Raw genomic sequence first — 22,992 nt, 5'->3', positions numbered from 1 at the left:
TTTTAGCACATAAAGCGGATAATATTGGTAATTTTTTTTAAGTACTCGTAGTACTCGAATTATGCAACCTTTCCAACTTGCAATTCGTTCATAAATAGTCCCACAATTTCAATATGACCGACGATACATTGACTAAAATTTGTAGCAGCTCTATCGAAATATAGTACGAACTGAAAAAAACTCGCCACAATTCACCGTTCAAAATGTCAGCAAAATCTGGTAATAAAAAAGTCTTTTATGGGTTGAAGACCGTGAATCGGGAGATCGTTATATATAGCAGCTATATCCAAATAAGATCCAACTCAATCCCATGGCAGCCGGTTGTGCCCACCAGATTGACCCGATAGAGTTCTTCATCGCCAAGGGCTGCCGCCTCAGTGTATAACACACTGCTACAACAACAACGTGATCCGATCTGAATCATATTCGGGAGTTTAACATAGCTCACTATACTTAATTTCAGCATAATGAGGGAATAAATTTATGGGTTAAAGACCTTCAATCAGGGGATCGGTGTATGTGGGGGCAATACCCATAAATGATTCGAACTAAACCATACTCGGCATGGACGTTGAAGGTACCCGAACACACCTCACTGTGTTAAATTTCAGCGAAATCCGCCTATAAATACAGCTTTTATGAGCCTAAGAGCCTATCTTGGAGATCGTTCTATATGGGGGCTATATATAAAAACATCATTGATAAGCTTAAGACCCTTAAATGGAAGATCGGTCTGTAAGGGGACTATATTGAGATACAGACCCATCTAAACCATATTCGGCATAGATTTTAAGCATCTTAGTTCAAATTATTGTTGCAAATTTCAATCAAATCGGATAATAAATACAGCTTTTATGAGCCTTAGACTGTAAATCGAGAGATCTGTCTAAATGGGGGCTATATCAAGATATAGTCCGATATAGCCTTTCTTGGAACTTAACCGGCTTATGGACAAAAAAAGTATCTGAGCAAAATTACAGCTCCATATCTTCGTTTTTAACAACAGTAACGTGATTTCAACAGACAGACGGACGGACGGACACAGCTAGATTTTTCTAAAAACCCCTCAACATTGACTGTGTTAATTTTCCGTTCAAAAGTTCTAGAACTATCACAAAGATTTTTTGAATTTGCAACACTATTCAATGGCAGCGGAAAACCCAACCTTAAGACCACTAATGAACACAGATTGAATGAGAATTATCGTCATTATTGGTAAAGAATGCAAGGAATAAAATAAACTGCAATGTTGAACTAACTTTTAGTGGTGTGCACATTAATTGATCCACCATGCAAACATTTTCGATCGCCAAAAAATCTTCTGTGAATCTTCTACATGAAGGTTATGTTCGCCGACGAACTCGTCTAAGAGTCGTTGATGATTCCCCCGTTGTGAGGATTTATATCCTCAAGACGAATCTTCTGGAAAGTGTTTCGTGAATCTTCTATACAAGTTAAAGAGTAACTCAGAGAAGTCTTCAAAGATTTATAATCACGCAAGAAACGTGTGGACGAGTAAAAATTGAGTGTTTTCGAAAGATTTATAAAATACTCTTCTTTAAGAGTTACGTATTACTCGCCTGGACGAATAACAAATAAATGTTTTGTAATATTTATAAACAAGTATTCTTTAAGAGTTGCACGTTATTCATTTAGATGGTATTAAATGCATAAAAATTTTAGATTGTTCACCAAAAACGTAATAACTACGAAAAACTTTAAAATATTTTCGTATTACTCATTATATTCAAAATATTAAGTAACTATCGTCATATAAACCAAGTAAGAATGGATTGCCCAATGATATCATAGAAGAGTGTTTCGCGACTCATACGGAAGAACAATTGCATAAAAATCTTCCGGAAGATTGTTTTATTTAACGCGGGGACGAACGCTCTTCCAAAATAATGAAAAATGTGTGTGGGGAAGTGAGAATTCTATTTGGTGTTGTAAAAGTAGCCCACTTATAACAAAACATCGAATAATTTAATTCATTAAAAGTGCTGCACGCGCCAGTTTTTAAAATAACAGCAATTGCGAAAAGTTAACTCAGGCGATTGATAAACAAATCTTCTGGATGCAGCTCATGACATTATAAATGCAATGAGTTGCTTAATAATCATCGCGAAGAGTTGCTAAATCTTCCGCAGACGCTATGGATTGTCTTATGATATCCTTGAAGAGTGTTTCTGGACTCATACGGACGATTATAACGCAATGAGTTGGCTAATAAATGTAACGAAGAGTTGCTACAACTTCCGCATACGCAATGGATATACTAGAAGAGTTGCGTAAAAATCATAGTAAATAGTTTCTACAACTTTCGCATACGCAATGAATTGTCCAATGATGTTCTAAAAGTGTGTTTTGCGACGTTTACGGAAGAAAAATTGCGCAACGAATGCAGGGCGAGGACGAGCGCTCTTTCAAACTTATGAAAAATTGTTGGAGGGAAAGAACTTGTTCGAGGAGTTGTTATGGGTATACTACTAAAGACGCGGCGCATGTGTGTTTTCGGAGTAGGGGAGTAGCCTTGAGTATATTCAAGGCAAATTCGTTCCATAGAGTGACATTTAAAAAAGTTACAGATTTATATTCTCACAAAAAATGCGTTTTTAAGATAAAGTCAAAATTTAAACAAAAGTAGACATTTTTTTGCATTTTCATTATTTTATTCCAAAATCCTTCAAAACCAAATTTAGAAACAGCTATCAATGCTGGGCAAGGTACCATCACAATACTTCCAGGTGGACCATGCAGTCCAGCCTTGTTGTTTCAATACCAATTGGGCGCACTTGACGGCGGGTTCAATGCTGTCAACCAAGAAATCTTCGCACTTGATCTTGCACTCATCGTAAGAGAAGGCACCAGAGGGAGGAGAACACCAGTAGTAGTTGTTGATTTGGAAGATACCATAGTCGCGGGAGCCATTAGAGTTCAAGGAGCCAACAGCCTTGGTGTTGTACGAGGATTCATGTTCAGCAATGCAAGTCCAACGAGCCAATTGATCCTTAGGGACACCCAAGCTGTACATGGCCTTGGCCAAGGAGCAACGGGTGTAGACCTCACCGAAAGCAGGGGCCACCAAGAGGACAGCAGCCAAAATAGCAAAAGTGATTTTGAACATTTTGTTGTGATACGAAGAAAAACGTTTCTATGAAAATTTTGCCATAGCTCTGGGTTTTTATAGTAAATTATGTTGATGATAAGGCATACAGGTTGTTTCGATAAACGTTTTTTTGTGTGGGAAAAATGATAACACTTTTTTTGTAATACCTTTAAAGCTTATACGAGTGTGTTAGTTAATTAGGAATAACTATCAAAAAAATCAGGCAATAGACATATTATTTATTTATTCTTATAAAAATGATGATATAAAAATCAATTTGTGTTTGTTTGTGAGTTCCTTATAGACTCAAAAACAGTTGAACAGATTTTCTTGAAATTTTCACAGATGGTGCATAAGACCCCGTGGTGAAAATAGGATACTACATTTTTTGATATCTGAAGGGGGCGAACCCTCCCCTTTACCCTAATTTTCAGAAACGCTATATCTCGGAGATGGTTGGTGCGATTTAAGCGAAATTTTGTATGCTCTCTCTTTAAACAAAAATTTTCTTCCAAATTTCGGGTGGGATACCTAGGGGAGCCGTCCCACCCCAAAACTTACCAAATTTATATATAGACCAATCACAACAATATGGGACTTAAATGAAAGGTATTTAGAGTAGAAAACGAATCTGATATCCAATTGTCGGGCCAAGTGTTTGGGGGACCACCCCAACCGCCAAATCTCCCCTAAATCGGACATATTTACTGACCATGGCAATATGGGTCTCAAATGCAAGCTATATGCAAGTAGAATATGAATTTGAAATCCAAATGTGGGTCCAAGTGTTTGGAGGGGCCACCTCTCCTCGAATAGAACAAATTTATAACCACAGAAATATGGGGCGCAAATGAAGAGTCTTTGGGAGTAAAGCACGAATCTGATATCAATTTTCGGGAAAAGTGTCTATGGAGCCACCCCCATAAAACCACCCAAATATAACGTATTTGCTGACCGTTGCAATATGAGGCTCAAATAAGAGGTATTTTAGAGTAGAACACAAATCTGGTATATATTTTCAGGGCCGCTCAGTGATTTGGCCCTGATAATATATACCAGATTCGTCCTATTTCTGAAAATAAGGATAAAGGGGAGGGTCCGCCCCACTTCAGATATCAAAAAATTTAGTATCCTATTTTCACCACGGTATCTTATTCACAATCTGTAAAAATGTCAAGAAAATTGGCTCAGCCGTTTGAACACACAAACAAACAAATAAACAAACAAATGATTAAACAATAAACACAAATTGATTTTTATATCATGATTTTTATAAAAATAAATAAATAATATGTCTATTGTCTAATTTTTTTGATAGTTATTCCTAATTAACAAACACACTCACATAAGCTTTAAAGGTATTACAAAAAAAGTGCTATCACAAAAAAACGTTTATCTAAACAACCTATATGCCTTATCATCAACATAATTTACTATAAAAACCCAGAGCTATGGCAAAATTTTCATAGAAACGTTTTTCTTCGTATCCCAACAAAATGTTCAAAATCACTTTTGCTATTTTGGCTGCTGTCCTCTTGGTGACCCCTGCTTTCGGTGAGGTCTACACCCGTTGCTCCTTGGCCAAGGCCATGTACAGTTTGGGTGTCCCTAAGGATCAATTGGCTCGTTGGACTTGCATTGCTGAACACGAATCCTCCTACAACACCAAGGCTGTTGGCTCCTTGAACTCTAATGGCTCCCGAGACTATGGTATCTTCCAAATCAACAACTACTACTGGTGCTCTCCTCCCTCTGGTGCTTTCTCTTATGATGAGTGCAAGATCAAGTGCGAAGATTTCTTGGTTGACAGTATTGAACCCGCCGTCAAGTGCGCCCAATTGGTATTGAAACAACAAGGCTGGACTGCCTGGTCCACCTGGAAGTATTGTGATGGTACCTTGCCCAGCATTGATAGCTGTTTCTAAATATGGTTTTGAATGATTTTGGAGTAAAATAAAAAAAAATGCAAAAAATTTCTAAACTGTTTAAATTTTGATTTTATCTTAAAAACGTAATTTTGTTCCGTAAATTTCAACAAAATTGTTTAAAACACTTGCGGGTTTCAGAAGGGTCAAGACCTTAAATCCTAAGATAGGGCTTTAAACACTTGCGGGTTTCAGAAGGGTCAAGACCTTAAATCCTAAGATAGGGCTTATGGCAATTATATCTAAATATGGTCCAATCTGTGTCTTTTGTAAGTATCATTTTATCGAACGAACTTACCTCGAACATACTCATGATCACTCTCCCTTTAACCACTAAAGGGACACACACACATGTCTTGTCTTAACTAATAGATCCATAGCTACTACACGAATAAGTTTTTTCCATGCAAACATTTTTAATTGCCAAACAATCTTCCGCGAATCTTCTAGAAGAAGGTTACAATCGCGGACGAGCTCGTCTAAGAGTCTTAGCAGATTTCCCTGTCGTGAGGAGTTAAGTCCTCAAGAGTGGAAGAGTGTTCCGCGAATCTTTCATATGAGATGCTAAAGAGTAACTCAGAAGAGTCTTGGAAGATCTAAGAATCGTGCAAAAATCGTGTGGGCGAGTAACAAATGAGTATTTTGAAAGATTAATAAAATACTCTTTCAGAAGAGTTGCGCATTATATTTCTGGACGAATAACAAATGAGTGTTTTAGAATATTTATTAAATATTGTTCTAAAAGAGTTGCGCGATATTCGCTTAGAAGATCTTAAAATATTCATCAGGATTAGTTGTTCATCAAAAATATAACAACTACGAAAAAACTTTAAAAAATTTTTTATTACTCGTCATATTAGTGCCAATCGTTATATAAGCCAAGTGAGAAATCTGTTTTCTGTTGTGTTGTGTTAATAAACAAATCTTCTGGACGATTATAATGCAATGGGTTGCGTAATAATCGTTGCGATACGCACCCCTATAACAACTACCAAATAGGTCGTATTTGCTCATCATGACAATTTGGGTCTTAAAGAGAGTGGAGCGCGATATTAATAGTTTTTAGGGTCCATACCCCAAACCGGACATATTTGCTGACTTTTGCAATAAGGGGTATAAATGAAAGGTATTTGAGATTAGCAAACGTATTTGATATCCAATTTGAGGCCAATGGCAATATGGGGTTTAAATAAATGATATTTGAGAGTAGTGAGAGTAGATGCTGAAATATTTTAAAAGCTAAGTGTTTGGGGGACCACCCCAACCCCCAAAACAGCACTAAATCGAACATATTTACCGACCATTTCAATGTGGGGCTCAAATGAAAGCTATTGGGGAGTAGAGCACGAAATTGATACCCACTTTCGGGACAAAATTTTCTGGGTGTCTACCCCTTCCCCCAAACACTTCACAAACAGCAATAATTTACTGACTATCGCAATATGGGGCTCAAATAAAGGTATTTGGGAGTATAATACGAATCTGATATCCAAATGTGGGACCATATATTTGAAGCACCACCCCGTCTTCAAAACACCAATTTTCTCGGTGTCTACCCCTTCCCAAAAACATTCCACAAACAGCAATTATTTATTGACCATAGCAATATATAAAGGTGTTTGGGAGTATAATATGAATCTGATATCCAAATGGGGGACCATGTATTTGAGGCACCGCCCCTTCCCCAAGAAACCCCCCAAATAGTACAAATTTACCGACCATGGCAATATGTGCCTCAAATGAAAGGTATTTGAGATTAGAAAATTAATTTGACAACCAATTTTTGGGCCAAGTGTTTGGACCAATTACAATATGGGGTCTTAAAGAGTAAAAGCGTGCTAATTTCGGCTGGGCCGAAACTTTGGAACCCTCCATGGTGGTGTGTTCCAAAAATTCGGCTAAACATTTATACAAACCAAAATTAGTTGAAGGGAATAATTTTATTCTACATACCAAACTTCTGTCAAACCAGCAAAAATTAAAGCTTCTAGGAACCGAACTAGGATAATCGAGAGACCGGCTTAGCTATATCTGGTTATACACCGATTTGGACCGTACTTGGCACAGTTGTAGGAAGTCATAACAGAACACTCATGCAAAACTGTAGCTAAATTGAACAAAAATTGCGGGTTGTAAGGGCTCAAGAAGTCAAATCGGAAGATCGGATAATATGGGAGCTATATCAGGTTATAGACCGATTTGGACCGTACTACAGTTGTTGGAAGTTATAACAAAACACTATGTACAGCTAAATTGGACAAAAATTGCGGCTTCCAGGGGCTCAGGAAGTAAAATCGTGAGATCGGTTTACATGGGAGCAATATTAAGTTCCTGACCGATTTGGATCGTACTTAGAATAGTTATTGAATGTCATAACAGAACACTATGTACAAAATTTCAGCCAAATCGGACAAAAAGTGCTGCTTCGAGGGGCTTTAGAAGTCAGATCGAGAGATGGGTTTATATATGAGCTGTATCCAAATCCGAACCAATGACCCACATCAATATAAAGTATCTGTGCAAAATTTCAAGCGGCTACCTTTAAGCGTTCGAAAGCTATCGTGATTTCGATAGACGGACGATCGAATTAGAATGTCGAAATGATCCAGAATATATATTCTTTATGGGATCGCAGATCATTATTACAATTTTAAATGTTCAGTTTTAAAAGTTTAAAGTTTTAATTTTTTAAGTTTTAATTGCTAATGCTTACCCAAATTTCAGGACGTTTCACGCTGTATGTTTGGCCTATTCGATACGGAGGTGATTGGAACTAATTTCTGTATACCACTGCAGCATATTAAATTTCTTCCTGTAATTATATTCTGAGACAAGAATGGAAAACAACAGAAGGAAGAGATGGATATCTGGACTCATCAAATTTACCTTGGTAATTTTATTTCATATTCTTGCATTTTTTTCTTGCTCCCGTCCACGAACTTTTTTGTATTTTCCGTGCATCACACTGAGCGTTTGTGCGTCATGGGAACTTGTGTATCGCTGACGCCTTTTTTTCGGCGGCACATGCGCGCCACGAGAATGGTTTGCATGGTTTTTACCTGTGTGTGTGTGTTGCTGACGCCTTTTTATCAACGGCACATGCGAAAGATGCTTAATTGCACAGCCCAGGTTAATAGAGGAAAATGTGAAAGGCGGATTTTCCTTTTTAAATAAGAATTTGTGTCAGTAGTAAACCTGTAAAGGTTTTTAAGGGCATATTTTAAAGGGTGATTTTTTTGAGGTTAGGATTTTCATGCATTAGTATTTGACAGATCACGTGGGATTTCAGACATGGTGTAAAAAAAGAGAAAGATGCTCAGTATGCTTTGACATTTCATCATGAATAGACTTACTAACGAGCAACGCTTGCAAATCATTGAATTTTATTACCAAAATCAGTGTTCGGTTCGAAATGTGTTCAAATTTTGACAAATTTTGTTCAGCGATGAGGCTCATTTCTGGTTGAATGGCTACGTAAATAAGCAAAATTGCCGCATTTGGAGTGAAGAGCAACCAGAAGCCATTCAAGAACTGCCCATGCATCCCGAAAAATGCACTGTTTGGTGTGGTTTGTACGCTGGTGGAATCATTGGACCGTATTTTTTCAAAGATGCTGTTGGACGCAACGTTACGGTGAATGAACACATTTCGAACCGAACACTGATTTTGGTAATAAAATTCAATGATTTGCAAGCGTTGCTCGTTAGTAAGTCTATTCATGATGAAATGTCAAAGCATACTGAGCATCTTTCTCTTTGACACCATGTCTGAAATCCCACGTGATCTGTCAAATACTAATGCATGAAAATCCTAACCTCAAAAAAATCACCCTTTATTTAGAGTTTCTAACATGGATCTATTTATCCTATACAAAGTGGAGTCACAAATCAAACGTTCTTGTATTATGACTGACAAACAACGTGTTATAAAAGGATCTTTATAATTGCACTCAATCTATGTTTGGTATTGCTGAGAAGAATGGATTTATTCTTCTCTGTTACAAAACCTCCCAACCTTAGTTTATTTTAAACAAAATTTTAAGTTAAAACTTGTAATTGAATTAAATTTTTTCAATTATATTCAAATTTGAGAAATTCCTAAACTAATTTGAACGAATATTTATTAATTTGAGGAATATAGGTTTCTAGGAAGCGTTGAACTCAACATAATAGCATGTTTATATTGGATAAATAACGTTGTTTGCTATAGGCTTATTTAACTTGTTGAGAAGAAACTTGGTTAAGTAAAATGACTTCCCAAACGCAAGTTAATGAACTATTTGCCACTAATTACAGATGAGTAAAACTTACTCAAAATTTGCATTTTTTCCAAATTTAACCAAATTAGATTAAAATTTGCAAACTTATTTGGAATAAGTGTTTTACTTTATTTTATGCGCACCATTTTTCTGAGTGTACCTAATATGGTCAAGATAGAAAAATATTTGGATATTTGGCTGTTATACATACCGATGCCCCTATAAAAATTGTGGGACTCATAAAAGGCGCATTTATTGCTCGATTTTTCTGTAATTTGGTACAGTGAGTTGTGTTAGAATTCTCTTTATGCGTGTCGAATATGGTTCAGATCACTCTACATGTAGCTGTCATATAGGCCGATCTAACGGTTCAAGGTCTTGAATCCATAACTTTTACTTTAATTGGCTATGACAGAATATTTGTTCTACTAGCCGAACGTAGAATAGCGCTCCAAGCGCCTCGATCTTCTGCGCTCATTCAAAAATCTCTAACACCAAGTTTCGAGGTGTCTCCCACCACTTGATCTTTCCATCGGGCTTTTGGTCTTCTCGGTTTGCGTGTACCACCGTATTTGCCTTCAAAAGACTTGTTTGTTGGAGCTTCTTCATCCATTCTGACAATATGACCTAGTCAACGCAGCCTTTGTATTTTGATGCGTGTAACTATGCTATCGTCATCATACAGCTTGTGGTTCATATATTCTCCATCAACGCAAACTGGTCCATATATTTTACGAAGAATCTTTCTCTCAAATACTCCAAACACTGCCTCATCTGCTTTCACAAGACCCTAGCTTCAGAACCATATAACAGCACGGGTATCAGTGTCTTGTATAGTGTAGTCTTCGTCTGTCGAGAGGTGGCCTTGTTTCTAAACTGCTTACTTAGTCCAAAGTAGCATCTTTTTGCCAGTATTATTCTTCGCTTAATCTCAAAACTGGTGTCATTCGTTTCGGTTACGTCGGTGCCGAGGTAGATAAAGTTACTGACTGTCTCAAAGTTGTGGTTCCCACCTTTCTCCATTTTCTTTATCTGCTCGGTTACGCAAGGCTTTTTGGAAGTTGAAACCATCCATTTCGTCTTATCTCCATTTACTTTCAGACCCATTTTCACTGAGTCTCTTTCGATTATGAAAAATTGTTGGAGGGAAAGAACTTGTTCGAGGAGTTGTTATGGGTATACTACTAAAGACGCGGCGCATGTGTGTGTCCGGAGTAGGGGAGTAGCCTTGAGTATATTCAAGGCAAATTCGTTCCATAGAGTGACACTTAAAAAAGTTACAGATTTATATTCTCACAAAAAAATGTGTTTTTAATATAAAGTCAAAATTTAAACAAAACTATATTTTTTTGGCATTTTCATTATTTTATTCCAAAATCCTTCAAAACCAAATTTAGAAACAGCTATCAATGCTGGGCAAGGTACCATCACAGTACTTCCAGGTGGACCAGGCAGTCCAGCCTTGTTGTTTCAATACCAATTGGGCGCACTTGACGGCGGGTTCAATGCTGTCAACCAAGAAATCTTCGCACTTGATTTTGCACTCATCGTAAGAGAAGGCACCAGAGGGAGGAGAACACCAGTAGTAGTTGTTGATTTGGAAGATACCATAGTCGCGGGAGCCATTAGAGTTCAAGGAGCCAACAGCCTTAGTGTTGTACGAGGATTCGTGTTCAGCAATGCAAGTCCAACGAGCCAATTGATCCTTAGGGACACCCAAGCTGTACATGGCCTTGGCCAAGGAGCAACGGGTGTAGACCTCACCGAAAGCAGGGGCCACCAAAAGGACAGCAGCCAAAATAGCAAAAGTGATCTTGAACATTTTGTTGTGATACGAAGAAAAACGTTTCTGTGAAAATTTTGCCATAGCTCTGGGTTTTTATAGTAAATTATGTTGATGATAAGGCATACGGTTTGTTTCGATAAACGTTTTTTTGTGTGGGAAAAATGATAACACTTTTTTGTAATACCTTTAAAGCTTATACGAGTGTGTTAGTTAATTAGGAATTACTATAAACAAATCAGGGAATAGACATATTATTTATTTATTCTTATAAAAATGATGATATAAAAATCAATTTGTGTTTGTTTGTTTGTAAGTTCCTTATAGACTCAAAAACGGTTGAACAGATTTTCTTGAAATTTTCACAGATGGTGCATAAGATCCCGTGGTGAAAATAGGATACTATATTTTTTGATATCTGAAGGGGGGCGGACCCTCCCCTTTACCCTAATTTTCAGAAAAAGGACGAATCTGATCTATATTTTCAGGGCCAAGTCACTGAGTGTCCCTGAAAATATATATCAGATTCGTGTTCTACTCTAAAATACCTCTTATTTGAGCCTCATATTGTAACGGTCAGCAAATACGTCATATTTGGGTGGTTTTATGGGAGTGGGGTGGCCCCATAGACACTTTTCCAGAATATTGATATCAGATTCATGCTTTACTCCCAAAGACTTTTTCATTTGAGCCCCATATTTCTTTGGTCATAAATTTGTCCTCTTTGGGGAGTGTTTTTGGAGAGAGAGATATAAGATTCGTATTCTACACTAAAATACCTTTTATTTGAGCCCCATCTTGCCATGATCACTAAATAAGTCCTGTGTTCCCAGAATCTTGGTCCCACATTCGGATATCAAATCCGTATTCTACTTGCAAATACCCTGCATTTGAGCGGCATATTGCCATGGTCGGTAAATATGTCCGATTAAGGGGAGATTTGGCGGTTAGAGTGCTCCCCCAAACACTTGGCCCTACAATTGGATATCAGATACGTTTTCTACTCTAAATACCTTTCATTTGAGTCCCATATTGTCGTGATTGGTCTATATATAAATTTGGTAGGTTTGGGGAGGTGTGGCTCCCCTCGGTACCCAACCCTAAATTTGAAAAGCAAAGTTTTGTTTTAAAGGAGAGCACACAAAATTTCGCTTAAATCGCACCATCCATCTCCGAGATCTAGCATTTCTGAAAATTACGGTAAGGGGAGGGTCCGCCTCCCTTCAGATATCAAAAAATGTAGTATCCTATTTTCACCACGGGATCTTATGCACCATCTGTGAAAATTTCAAGAAAATCTGTTCAACCGTTTTTGAGTCTATAAGGAACAAACAAACAAACAAATAAACAAACAAACAAATAAACAAACAAACACAAATCGATTTTTATATCATCATTTTTATAAGAATAAATAAATAATATGTCTATTGCCTGATTTTTTTTGATAGTTATTCCTAATTAACTAACACACTCGTATTAGCTTTAAAGGTATTGCAAAAAAAGTGTTATCATTTTTCCCACACAAAAAAACGTTTATCTAAACAACCTGTATGCCTTATCTTCAACATAATTTGCTATAAAAGCCCAGAGCTATGGCAAAATTTTCATAGAAACGTTTTTCTTCGTATCACAACAAAATGTTCAAAATCACTTTTGCTATTTTGGCTGCTGTCCTCTTGGTGGCACCTGCTTTTGGTGAGGTCTACACCCGTTGCTCCTTGGCTAAGGCCATGTATAGTTTGGGTGTCCCTAAGGATCAATTGGCTCGTTGGACTTGCATTGCTGAACACGAATCCTCCTACAACACCAAGGCTGTTGGCTCCTTGAACTCCAATGGCTCTCGCGACTATGGTATCTTCCAAATTAACAACTACTACTGGTGTTCTCCTCCCTCTGGTGCCTTCTCTTACGATGAGTGCAAGATCAAGTGCGAAGATTTCTTGGTTGACAGCATTGAACCCGCCGTCAAGTGCGCCCAATTGGTATTGAAACAACAAGGCTGGACTGCCTGGTCCACCTGGAAGTATTGTGATGGTACCTTGCCCAGCATTGATAGCTGTTTCTAAATATGGTTTTGAATGATTTTGGAGTAAAATAAAAAAAAATGCAAAAAATTTCTAAACTGTTTAAATTTTGATTTTATCTTAAAAACGTAATTTTGTTCCGTAAATTTCAACAAAATTGTTTAAAATACTTTTTGCTTAAAATAGACACGGGTTTCTGAAGGGTCGAGACCTTAAATCGTAAGATAGGGCTTATGGCAATTACATCTAAATATGGTCCAATCTATGTCTTTTGAAAGTGTCATTTTATCGAACGAACTTACCTAGAATATACTCAAGATCACTCTCCCTCTGTCCTCTAAATGGACACACACACTCCCGTCTTGTCTTAACTTATAGATCCATAGCAACTTCACGAATAAGCTTTTTCCCTGCAAATATTTTTAATCGCCAAAATATCTTCCGCAAATCTTCTGGAATAAGGTTACGATCGCGGACGAGCTCGTTTAGGAGTCGTAGCCGCTTTCGCCGTCTGGAGGAGTTAAGTCGTCAAGAGTGGAAGAGTGTTACTCGAATCTTCCATATGAGTTGCTAAAGAGTAACTCAGAAGAGTCTTGGAAGATCTAAGAATCGTGCAAAAATCGTGTGGACGAGTAACAAATGAGTATTTTGAAAGATTAATAAAATGCTCTTTCGGAAGAGTTGCGCCTTACATTCCTGAACGAATAACAAATGAGTCTTTTGGAATATTTATTAAATAAATACCCAAATGGAACGTATTTGCTAACCGTAAGGGGTATAAATGAAAGGTATTTGAGATTGGCAAACGTATTTGATATCCAATTTGAGGCCAATGGCAATATGGGGTTCAAATAAATGATATTTGAGAGTAGAGCTGGATGCTGATATATTTTCAGGGCTTAGTGTTTAGCCGATTACCCCACTCCCCAAAACATCCCTATTTGACATATTTACCGACCATGTCAATGAGGGGCTCAAATTAAAGCCCACTTTAGGTACTAATTTTCTGGGTGACTACCCCTTCCCCAAAATACTTCACAAACAGCAATAATCTACTGACCATCGCAATATGGGGCTCAAATAAAGGTATTTGGGAGTATAATACGAATCCGATATCCAAATGTAGGACCATGTATTTGGGACAACTTTCCCAAAACACCCCCCAAAGAGTCAAAATTTACCGACTATGCAATATGCGGCTCAAATGAAGGGTATTGGAGATTATAAAACGAATTTGATAACCAATTTTGGGGCCAAGTGTTTGGGGACGCCTCATCCCAATATGGGGCTTAAAAAAATTTTATTTGAGAGCAGAGCATGATGCTGATATTTTTTCAGGACTAAGTGTCTGAGGGACCACCTCACACCTCAGAATGTACCCCTAAATTGGAAATACATATTTACTGATCATGGCAAAATGGGGCTTAAATGAAATGTATTTGGAAGTAGTACACGAAATTCATACCCACTTTCGGACCACGTTTCTTGGGCTCCAAACCATCCCCTTTACCCAAAAATATATATTCAAAGGATAATTTTGTTCCATATAAAGTAAAAAAGGCGCAGCCAAGCGGTCCCGGTTCAGCTTTTTTGCTATTAAAAAAATACTTTCTACATCCAAGACTGCCCTATAGTTGAAATCACGCTACAGTTTTTAAAAACAGTCGAACAGAATAATTATTGTTTTTTTAATTGCTAATGCTTACCCAAATTTCAGGACCTTTAACGCTGTATGTTCGGCTTATTCAATTCGGAAGCAATTGGAACCAATTTCTGTATACCACTGCAGCATATTAAATTTCTTTATGTAATAATATTCTGAGACAAGAATGGAAAACAACAGAAGGAAGAGATGGATATCTGGACTCATCAAATTTACTTTGGTAATTTTATTTCATATTCTTGCATTTTTTTCTTTCTCCCGTCCACGAACTTTTTGCGTCATGGGAACTTGTGTATCGCCGACGCCTTTTTGTCGGCGGCACATGCGCGTCACGGGAATGGTTCGCATGGTTTTTAGCTGTTACCTGTGTGTGTTGCTGACGCCTTTTTGGTCGGCGGCACATGCGCAAGATGCTGAATTGCACAGCCCAATTTAATAGAGGAAAATGTAAAAGGCGGATTTTCCTTTTTAAATAAGAATTTGTGTCAGTAATAAACCTTTAAAGGTTTCTAAGGACATTTTATTAAGAGTTTCTAACATGGATCTATTTATCCTATACAAAGTGAAGTCACAAATCAAACGTTCTTGTATTATGACTGACAAACAACGTGTTATAAAAGGATTTTTATAATTGCACTCAATTTATATTTGGTATTGCTTAGAAGAATGGATTTATTTTTCTCTGTTACAAAATCTCCCAACCTTAGTTTATTTTAAACAAAATTTTAAGTTAAAACTTGTAATTGAATTAAATTTATGCAATTATTCTCAAATTTGAGAAATTCCTAAACTAATTTGAACGAATATTTATTCAAATTGAGGAATATAGGTTTCTAGGAAGCGTTGAACTCAACATAATAGCATGTTTATATTGGATAAACAAAAACGTTGTTTGCTATAGGGTTATTTAACTTGTTGAGAAGAAACTTGGTTAAGTAAAATGACTTCCCAAACCCAAGTTAATGAACTATTTGCCACTAATTACAGATGAGTAAAACTTACTTAAAATTTGCTTTTTTTTCTAATTTAACCAAATTAGATTAAAATTTGCTAACTTATTTGGAATTAGTGTTTTACTTTATTTTATGCGCACCATTTTTCTGAGTGTACCTAATATGGTCAAGATAGAAAAATATTTGGATTTAGCTGTTATACATACCGATGCCCCGATTTAAGTTGTTGGGCTCATAAAAGCCGCATTTATATTCTCCTTGTCTGAAACCTCGTTTGGTATTAAATGGTTCGGAGAGATTCTTTCCTATTCTTACTGAGGAACGCGTACCAGCAAGTGTCATGCTGCAGAGACTTATTAATTTTGCAGGGATACCAAACTCAGACATGGCTTGAAATACCTTTGAACATAAAGGAGTATCGAAGGCGGCTTTGTAGTCCACAAAGAGATGGTAGGTGTTGATTTTTCTTTCTCGGGTCTTTTCCAAGATTTGGCTCAGTGTGAATATCTGGTCCAGGGTAGATTTACCAGGTCTAAAGCCGCATTGATAGGGCCCAATTACCTCAATGACTTCAGGTTTTAATCTTTCATACAGTACGCTCCTGAGTATCTTGTATGCGATGGGGAGGAGACTTATTCCTCTGTAGTTGGCACATTCCGTCTTGTCTGCTTTCTTGTGTACGGGACATAGTATGCTGAGGTTCTAATCATCGGGTATGCGTTCTTCTAGCCCGATTGCGCAGATAAGCTGATGCATACGCCTTATCAGCGTGTCGCCTCCGGTCTTAAATAGTTCAGCGGGTAATCTGTCAACTCCTGCTGCCTTGTTGTTCTTTAGCCTGGTCACTGCTACTTGGACCTCATTCTTCTGACTAGGAGGTAAACATTGTATACCATCATCAGGGATTGGTTCTGCGGTATCCCCTTCCTCAGCATGTTGTCTGTGTCAGTTACCAGATTACCTTCTTTGTCTCTGCAGGGGTATGGGCCTGCACCAAAGCCATCAGTTTGATCTTCTTCTTTGGTAGAGTTTCCGGACTTCATTCTGTCTCCTGTACATCTCAATTCGCTCACATTCACATCTTTCCATTTCGTTTTTCTTTCTGCGGAATAGACGTTTCTTCTCTCTCCTTTTCTCCCGATACCTCTCCTTCATCTGGCGCGTTGCTACTGATTGCATGGTTGCTTTATATGCCGCATTCTGGGCTTCAGTAGCATCTCGACACTCTTGGTCATACCATGGGTTTCTTGGTGGGGGCTTCCGGTACCCAAGTATGGATTTCGCGGCATTTTCCATGGATTGGGCAATAGTTTGCCACTGCGCCATTATATCATCGCAACAAGGAGTGCTTTCATCAAGCGGTTGGGTCAGTCGAGTGGAGTATGCCGCTGCCATTTGTTGTGTTTGCAACTTTTCAATGTCCAACTTTCGTGCAGTGTCAGGTCGTACTTTCCTCGCCATGTTCAAACGGGTGCGAACCTTTGCTGCTACAAAGTAATGATCCGAATCTATATTCGCTCCACGGATCGATCGTACATCTAAAACAGCTGGATGAATGCCTTCCATCTATCACAACGTGATCAATTTGGTTTCTCGTGTTTTGATCGGGTGACAGCCATGTGGCTTTGTGAATATTTTTATGTTGAAATCTGGTGCTACCATGGTTTTTGCCGCGGCGAAATCTATCACCCTCAACCCATTACTGGACGTCATCTCGTGGAGGCAAAACTTTCCGACTGTTGGACCAAAAATGTCTTCCTTCCCTATCTTCGCATTAAAAACTCCCAGAACGATTTTAATAACCATGGGCGGGGCAGCGGTCATATTGTCTCTCTATGCGCTCGTAGAAAATATCCTTGGTCTGCTCGTCTTTGTTTTCCGTCGGGGCTTGGGCACAAATAAGGCTGATGTTGAAGAATTTGGCTTTTATGCGGATTGTGGCTAGCCTCTCATCCACCGGAGTTAAGCTGAAGACAAGGTGTTTCAGTCTCTGACTAACCACAAATCCACAGCCAAATTCATGCCTCGTGTTATGGCAGCTATAGTATAGTTCGTCACCGTTTGGTGTTGTAGTGTCGCCATTTTCAGTCCATTGCACTTCCTGTAAGGCGGTAATATCTGTCTTGTACTTCTCTAATACATCCGCCAGCGCGTATACTACACCTTCTGCGGACATTCCAGGTACAGATCCCCAAATCATGGTCCTTTTTTCGCCATTGGTTATTTGAAGGCCCCAATAGCTCGCCTTGTCAACTCGAGTATCATTGGCTCTCAGTATTTAATTAAGAGCCAAAATCACTGAGACTCTCCCCTCGAAAATCTTAAATCCATAAAAGGCCTATTAATTTCCCGATTCGGTAAAAATTGTAACAGCGCGTGTGTTAGACCCCTGGACCTCCGTGCGGAGTTTGGTCCAGTTCGGACTATATATCCATAATGCTGTCATGGATTCATAAATAATGTATTTTTCATCAGATTTTGGTGTTATATGGTTAATATGTGTATGTATATACAATCAAGGGGTGGGTAAAAATTTTTGTCCATGAACATTCCGCTAAGGAACAGAGGCAAACTTCTCACACATCAGTGAGTGAAGTCCGATTCAAGTTTAAGCTCAATGATAAGGGGCCTCCTGTTAATAGACGAGTCCGAACGGCATGCCGCAGTGCGACACCTCTTTGGAGAGAAGTTTTACATGGCTTATACCTCACAAATGTTGCCAGCATTTGGAGGGGAAACCTCTCCGCCTGCAAATGTGGTGGGTAATGCCTTTTTTACAGGTTTTCTCATGATTGCACCGGGATTTGTACCGAGGTATCGGCTTAGGGGGACATGTTAAACTCTGCGCCACGGTGGCCTTCTTAGATATAACTTCCTGTATATCTTAATAAGATTTGGTGCAGTTGTTATTCAAGCCTTCTAGCATTCAATAGCAACCCCATATCTGTATTCAAATTATTATCTGAGAAGATGCCTTCAAGGCCTTTCTAAATGTTTGCAAATTTACTTTATCATATTTAAAGTATTTGTAAGGATTAAAAACATATTTGTTTGCACGGCATTATAAATTGTACTTAAAATAGTCTTATGGGTTTACTTTTTAAAACCTAGTAATAATTAATTTAAAAAAGATTTTTGATAATAAGTTTCAAAAAACAGTTTAAGATACTATTTTCATTTAAAATAAAGTAATATGTTTATAATTAATTAATGTACAGTTTTCAACAAAAGTTTATGTTTTTCCAAACAAAAATTGTTTATCTAAACCACCAGTATGCCTTATCATTAGCATTGATTTGCTATAAAAACCAAGAGCTTTGGCAAAATTTTCATAGAAACGTTTTTGGTCTTATCACAACAAAATGTTCAAAATCACTTTTGCTATTTTGGCTGCTGTCCTTTTGGTGGCCCCTGCTTTGGGCGAGGTTTATACTCGCTGTTCCTTGGCCAAGGCCATGTACAGCTTGGGTGTTCCTAAGGATCAATTGGCTCGCTGGACTTGTATTGCTGAACATGAATCCTCGTACAACACCAAGGCTGTTGGCTCCTTGAACTCTAATGGCTCTCGCGACTATGGTATCTTCCAGATCAACAACTACTACTGGTGCTCTCCTCCCTCTGGTGCTTTCTCCTACAATGAGTGCAAGATCAAGTGCGAAGATTTCTTGGTTGACAGCATTGAACCTGCAGTCAAGTGCGCCCAATTGGTATTGAAACAACAAGGCTGGACTGCCTGGTCCACCTGGAAGTACTGTGATGGTACTTTGCCCAGCATTGATAGCTGCTTCTAAGTGGTTTTTGATAGATTTTGAATAAACATTTACAGTGCATGATTATTTGTTGATGGGCTTTGCAATATTAAGAGGAGGTGCAAGGGAAAATGAGGATTTCTAAAAAGAAGAAATATATCATTATGGTTTTTCGCATATGTTCATAAAAATTACGTTTTTTATTGTGCCTGTTGCGATGTTTAGTCCTTCTTCGGTTTTTTGGGTATTCATTCACCATCAAATTCCTCAAATTTCAAAAAAATACACTTTATTTTGATGTATCTTGAACATTTTTATTTTATTTAAAAGTATAATAGTAACAATATTTTTACAAGTTAAAGTTTATTAAAACAGTACGAATTTAGGGTTTTAATGTGAATATCAAAGATTCTTGAAATATGTTGGGTTGATTTGAAAGGTAATAGTCGTAGGTTTTGTTCATACTTGCTGGAACATCCCTGCATGCCGTTGCAAAGAGAAATGAAAACTTATCCAATACAAGAGATTATACAGTGTTCGGTACCTACGTCGGATGCGAGTTGCTATTACAATTGCATAGCATGCATAGAATGGTTTAAGCCTTGCGCAGGACACACAATGCCTTGAATTCTTTTGAGATTTTTACGGGAATCTCATTCTAAACCCCGTTTACACTACTCATTAAATCCCAATTTAAGGCTCTCGTCATCTGATTTTAAGGGAAGGGAAGGGAAAACAGATGATCGAGCCATTAAATTCGGATTTAAAGAGCAGTTTAAACGGGGTTCTATTCTATTTTGAAAAGTCACCAAAGGTAATCATACAATGTTAGAGGATATTTTTGTTCCAAAGAGAGAAAATATGAATAGTTAGAGATTAAAACACCATACTCAAAAATCCTGAACTTTAGTTAATCCCAAAAACTTAAGACCTCAGAGTAATACCTAATTCTAGATAAGTGTTGTCAGGCCAATATAATCGTGAATTGCGTCACTATTTAGGCTGGCATTATCGCTTGAGAACAAATATTTTTTTGAAATTTCGAATGGATGGAGACGAGGTGTAAACCAGTTGATTTGTGTTATGATGATGATGTCAAATTGTTATTTCGTCTTTACGAAATTTTGTGGTACGATTTTCAAACTGTTTTATGGCTATAAAACTCATACAATACAAATTTATATTGGGTTGCCCAAAAAGTAATTGCGGATTTTTTAAAAGAAAGTAAATGCATTTTTAATAAAACTTAGAATGAACTTTAATCAAATATACTTTTTTTACACTTTTTTTCTAAAGCAAGCTAAAAGTAACAGCTGATAACTGACAGAATGAAGAATGCAATTACAGAGTCACAAGCTGTGAAAAAATTTGTCAACGCCGACTATATGAAAAATCCGCAATTACCTTTTGGGCAACCCAATAGTTTCGGGATATATGCATTGACATAGTTTGCCTTTACATCCATCCCAGAATTCATTTCTCTCAGCAGGATATAGGAAACCTGGAAAATGTTTCATTAAAAGGTGATAGGAAAGTTTTTCAAAAAATACACACAAAATTCAGAAAAATACATGAAATCGTTCCATATAATTTAATGTTTGAAGATTATTTCATTAAAATGTTGATATCGACACCGTCTCAAAAGGCCCATCCGCTTAGTCCAATTTTGGCAAACTCTTTCCTACATTTCGGCCAGTATCTCACTAGTTAATGTTTCAATGTTGTCTTCCAATGCGTCAATTGAAGTAGGCTTGTCTGTATAGACATAAGCTTTAACAAAGCCCCACAAAAAATAGTCTAAAGGCTGTAAATCGCACGATCTAGGCGGTTCCGATCGTAAAATAAAATGTTCACCGAACTCGCCTCTCAATAAGTCCATTGCTACGCGTGCTGTGTGGCATGTGGCACCGTTTTGTTGAAACCACAGGTCATGCAAGTCAAGCTCATGCATTTTGGGCAAAAAAAAAGTTGGATATCATCTCGCGATAGTGATCACATCATCTTTGAAGAAGTTCGGTCCAATGATGCCATCAGCCCATAAACTGCACCAAACTGTGATTTTTTCTGGATGCATTGGTAGCTCTTGCAATGCTTCTGGCTGATCTTCATCATCGCTGATTCGCATCATCTTTGAAGAAGTACGGTCCAATGTTGCCATCAGCCCATAAACCCCACCAAACTGTGACTTTTTCTGGACGCATTGGTAGCTTTCGCAATGTTTCTGGCTAACCTTCATCATCGCTGATTTGTATCATCTTTTTGAAGAAGTACGGTCCAATGATGCCATCAGCCCATAAACCGCACCAAACTGTGACTTTTTCTGGATGCATTGGTAGCTTTTGCAATGTTTCTGGCTGACCTTTATCATCGCTGATGCCCATCATCTTTGAAGAAGTACGGTCCAATCTTGCCACCAGCCCATAAACCGCACCAAACTGGGACTTTTTCTGGATGCATTGGTAGCTTTCGCAATGTTTCTGGCTGGCCTTCATCATCGCTGATTCGCATCATCTTTGAAGAAGTACGGTCCAATGTTGCCATCGGCCCATAAACCCCACCAAACTGCGACTTTTTCTGGATGCATTGGTAGCTCTTGCAATGCTTCTGGTTGATCTTCACTCCAGCATCGACAATTCATATTTACGTACCCATTAAGCCAAAAATAAACTTCGTCGCAGACCACAATTTTTCGTTAAAAATAGATCTTCAACCTACTTTCCAAACGCCCATTCAACAAAAACTCGGCGTTGCTATAGGTCGTTCGACTTCAATTCTTGCACCAGCTGTATTTTGTAAGGCTTCATACCTAAATCCTTCCGCAAAATCTTCCACGTTGTTGAGTAACAGAGATCCAATGGCTGCGAACGGTGACGAATCGGTAATTGATGGTCATCATTAACACTGGTCGATTCCGCTGCAATATTTTCTTTAGTTCGCACTCTAATTAAGGGTGTTAATAGTCAAATAACCTCCGAAAATTACATGGCGGATAGAGACAACAGAGTGTCCAAATAACAGGTCAATGGAAGTGGTGTACGAATTTGATATAAGTCTTAGATATTAATTGTAAGAGGAGCAGCCCGACTCAATAGAAAGCCCCTAAAACAGACATGTATGTACTGACATAAAGTACCAATATTAGAGACCAAATGTCTCTATTCGGGTTTAAAGTAAAAATTCAGCTCCAAATTCGGAATAGTTTGGGGGCTGATCTTGCTGATCTAAGGGTATCTGCCAAAAGGCATCTTTCAGATCTAAGGCTGTTATGAACTCGGCCCTTGGCAACCTATATAACATACCTTCAATGTGGAGCAAAGGGTAGGCATCACCAACGGTGACAGAATTTAGTTTCCGACTATCAAGGCACAGTCTATTATTACCTGGCTTTCTTTGGAGCACCGCTACAGAGCAACGATCGTTATCAACGTGCAGGATGTATGTTCCGACGACTCGACACACTTCACCTGATTAAATGCCCAGTCAGACCCACTCGACTCAGACTCAGTTCCACCGTAGTCGCATAGTTTC

The 22,992-nt window shown here is 38.1% G+C and overlaps 6 protein-coding genes across 8 annotated transcripts in view; 4 read left to right on the top strand and 2 right to left on the bottom strand.

Annotated features, from left to right (window-relative positions):
* Nucleotides 1-2,665: 2,665 nt before the first annotated feature.
* Nucleotides 2,666-4,711, bottom strand: LOC106091206 (lysozyme 2-like). Of its 3 annotated transcripts, none has more exons than XM_059370491.1 (2): nt 4,629-4,711; nt 2,666-3,158 (listed from the first exon to the last, which is right to left on the bottom strand). In XM_059370491.1, the coding sequence occupies exon 2, from the start codon at nt 3,125-3,127 to the stop codon at nt 2,699-2,701; it is 429 nt and encodes a 142-aa protein (XP_059226474.1). In that variant the 5' UTR covers nt 3,128-3,158; nt 4,629-4,711; the 3' UTR covers nt 2,666-2,698. The 3 variants fall into 3 exon arrangements, with proteins under 3 accessions (XP_059226474.1, XP_013113124.1, XP_059226473.1); XM_013257670.2 differs by having other exon boundaries at nt 2,666-3,155; nt 4,614-4,690; XM_059370490.1 differs by lacking the exon at nt 4,629-4,711 and adding an exon at nt 3,277-3,311 and having other exon boundaries at nt 2,666-3,176.
* On the top strand, nt 3,036-5,034 carry LOC106091208 (lysozyme 2-like). The gene is made up of 2 exons (XM_013257675.2): nt 3,036-3,108; nt 4,579-5,034. Exon 2 carries the CDS (start codon nt 4,606-4,608, stop codon nt 5,032-5,034), a length of 429 nt encoding a protein of 142 aa, XP_013113129.1. The 5' UTR covers nt 3,036-3,108; nt 4,579-4,605.
* A 5,628-nt stretch (nt 5,035-10,662) lies between these two features.
* LOC131998156 (lysozyme 2-like) lies at nt 10,663-11,114 on the bottom strand. Its single transcript, XM_059370493.1, has one exon. It carries the CDS (start codon nt 11,112-11,114, stop codon nt 10,686-10,688), a length of 429 nt encoding a protein of 142 aa, XP_059226476.1. The 3' UTR covers nt 10,663-10,685.
* Nucleotides 11,041-19,506, top strand: LOC106091210 (lysozyme 2-like). Its single transcript, XM_059370494.1, has 2 exons — nt 11,041-11,095; nt 19,051-19,506. The coding sequence occupies exon 2, from the start codon at nt 19,078-19,080 to the stop codon at nt 19,504-19,506; it is 429 nt and encodes a 142-aa protein (XP_059226477.1). The 5' UTR covers nt 11,041-11,095; nt 19,051-19,077.
* LOC131998157 (lysozyme 2-like) lies at nt 12,668-13,200 on the top strand. Its single transcript, XM_059370495.1, has one exon. It carries the CDS (start codon nt 12,713-12,715, stop codon nt 13,139-13,141), a length of 429 nt encoding a protein of 142 aa, XP_059226478.1. The 5' UTR covers nt 12,668-12,712; the 3' UTR covers nt 13,142-13,200.
* Nucleotides 14,890-22,992, top strand: part of LOC106091204 (major facilitator superfamily domain-containing protein 6-like) — an 81,114-nt gene continuing 73,011 nt past the window's right edge. The window contains exon 1 of the mRNA XM_059370489.1: nt 14,890-14,982. The gene's annotated coding sequence lies outside the window, so the exon portion shown is untranslated. The remainder of the gene's footprint in view (nt 14,983-22,992) is intronic.

This window comes from Stomoxys calcitrans, chromosome 5, assembly GCF_963082655.1.
Source record: "Stomoxys calcitrans chromosome 5, idStoCalc2.1, whole genome shotgun sequence".
Taxonomy (NCBI): domain Eukaryota; kingdom Metazoa; phylum Arthropoda; class Insecta; order Diptera; family Muscidae; genus Stomoxys; species Stomoxys calcitrans.
Note: the sequence above shows the minus strand (reverse complement) of the source record. Positions and strands in the feature narration are given on the sequence as shown.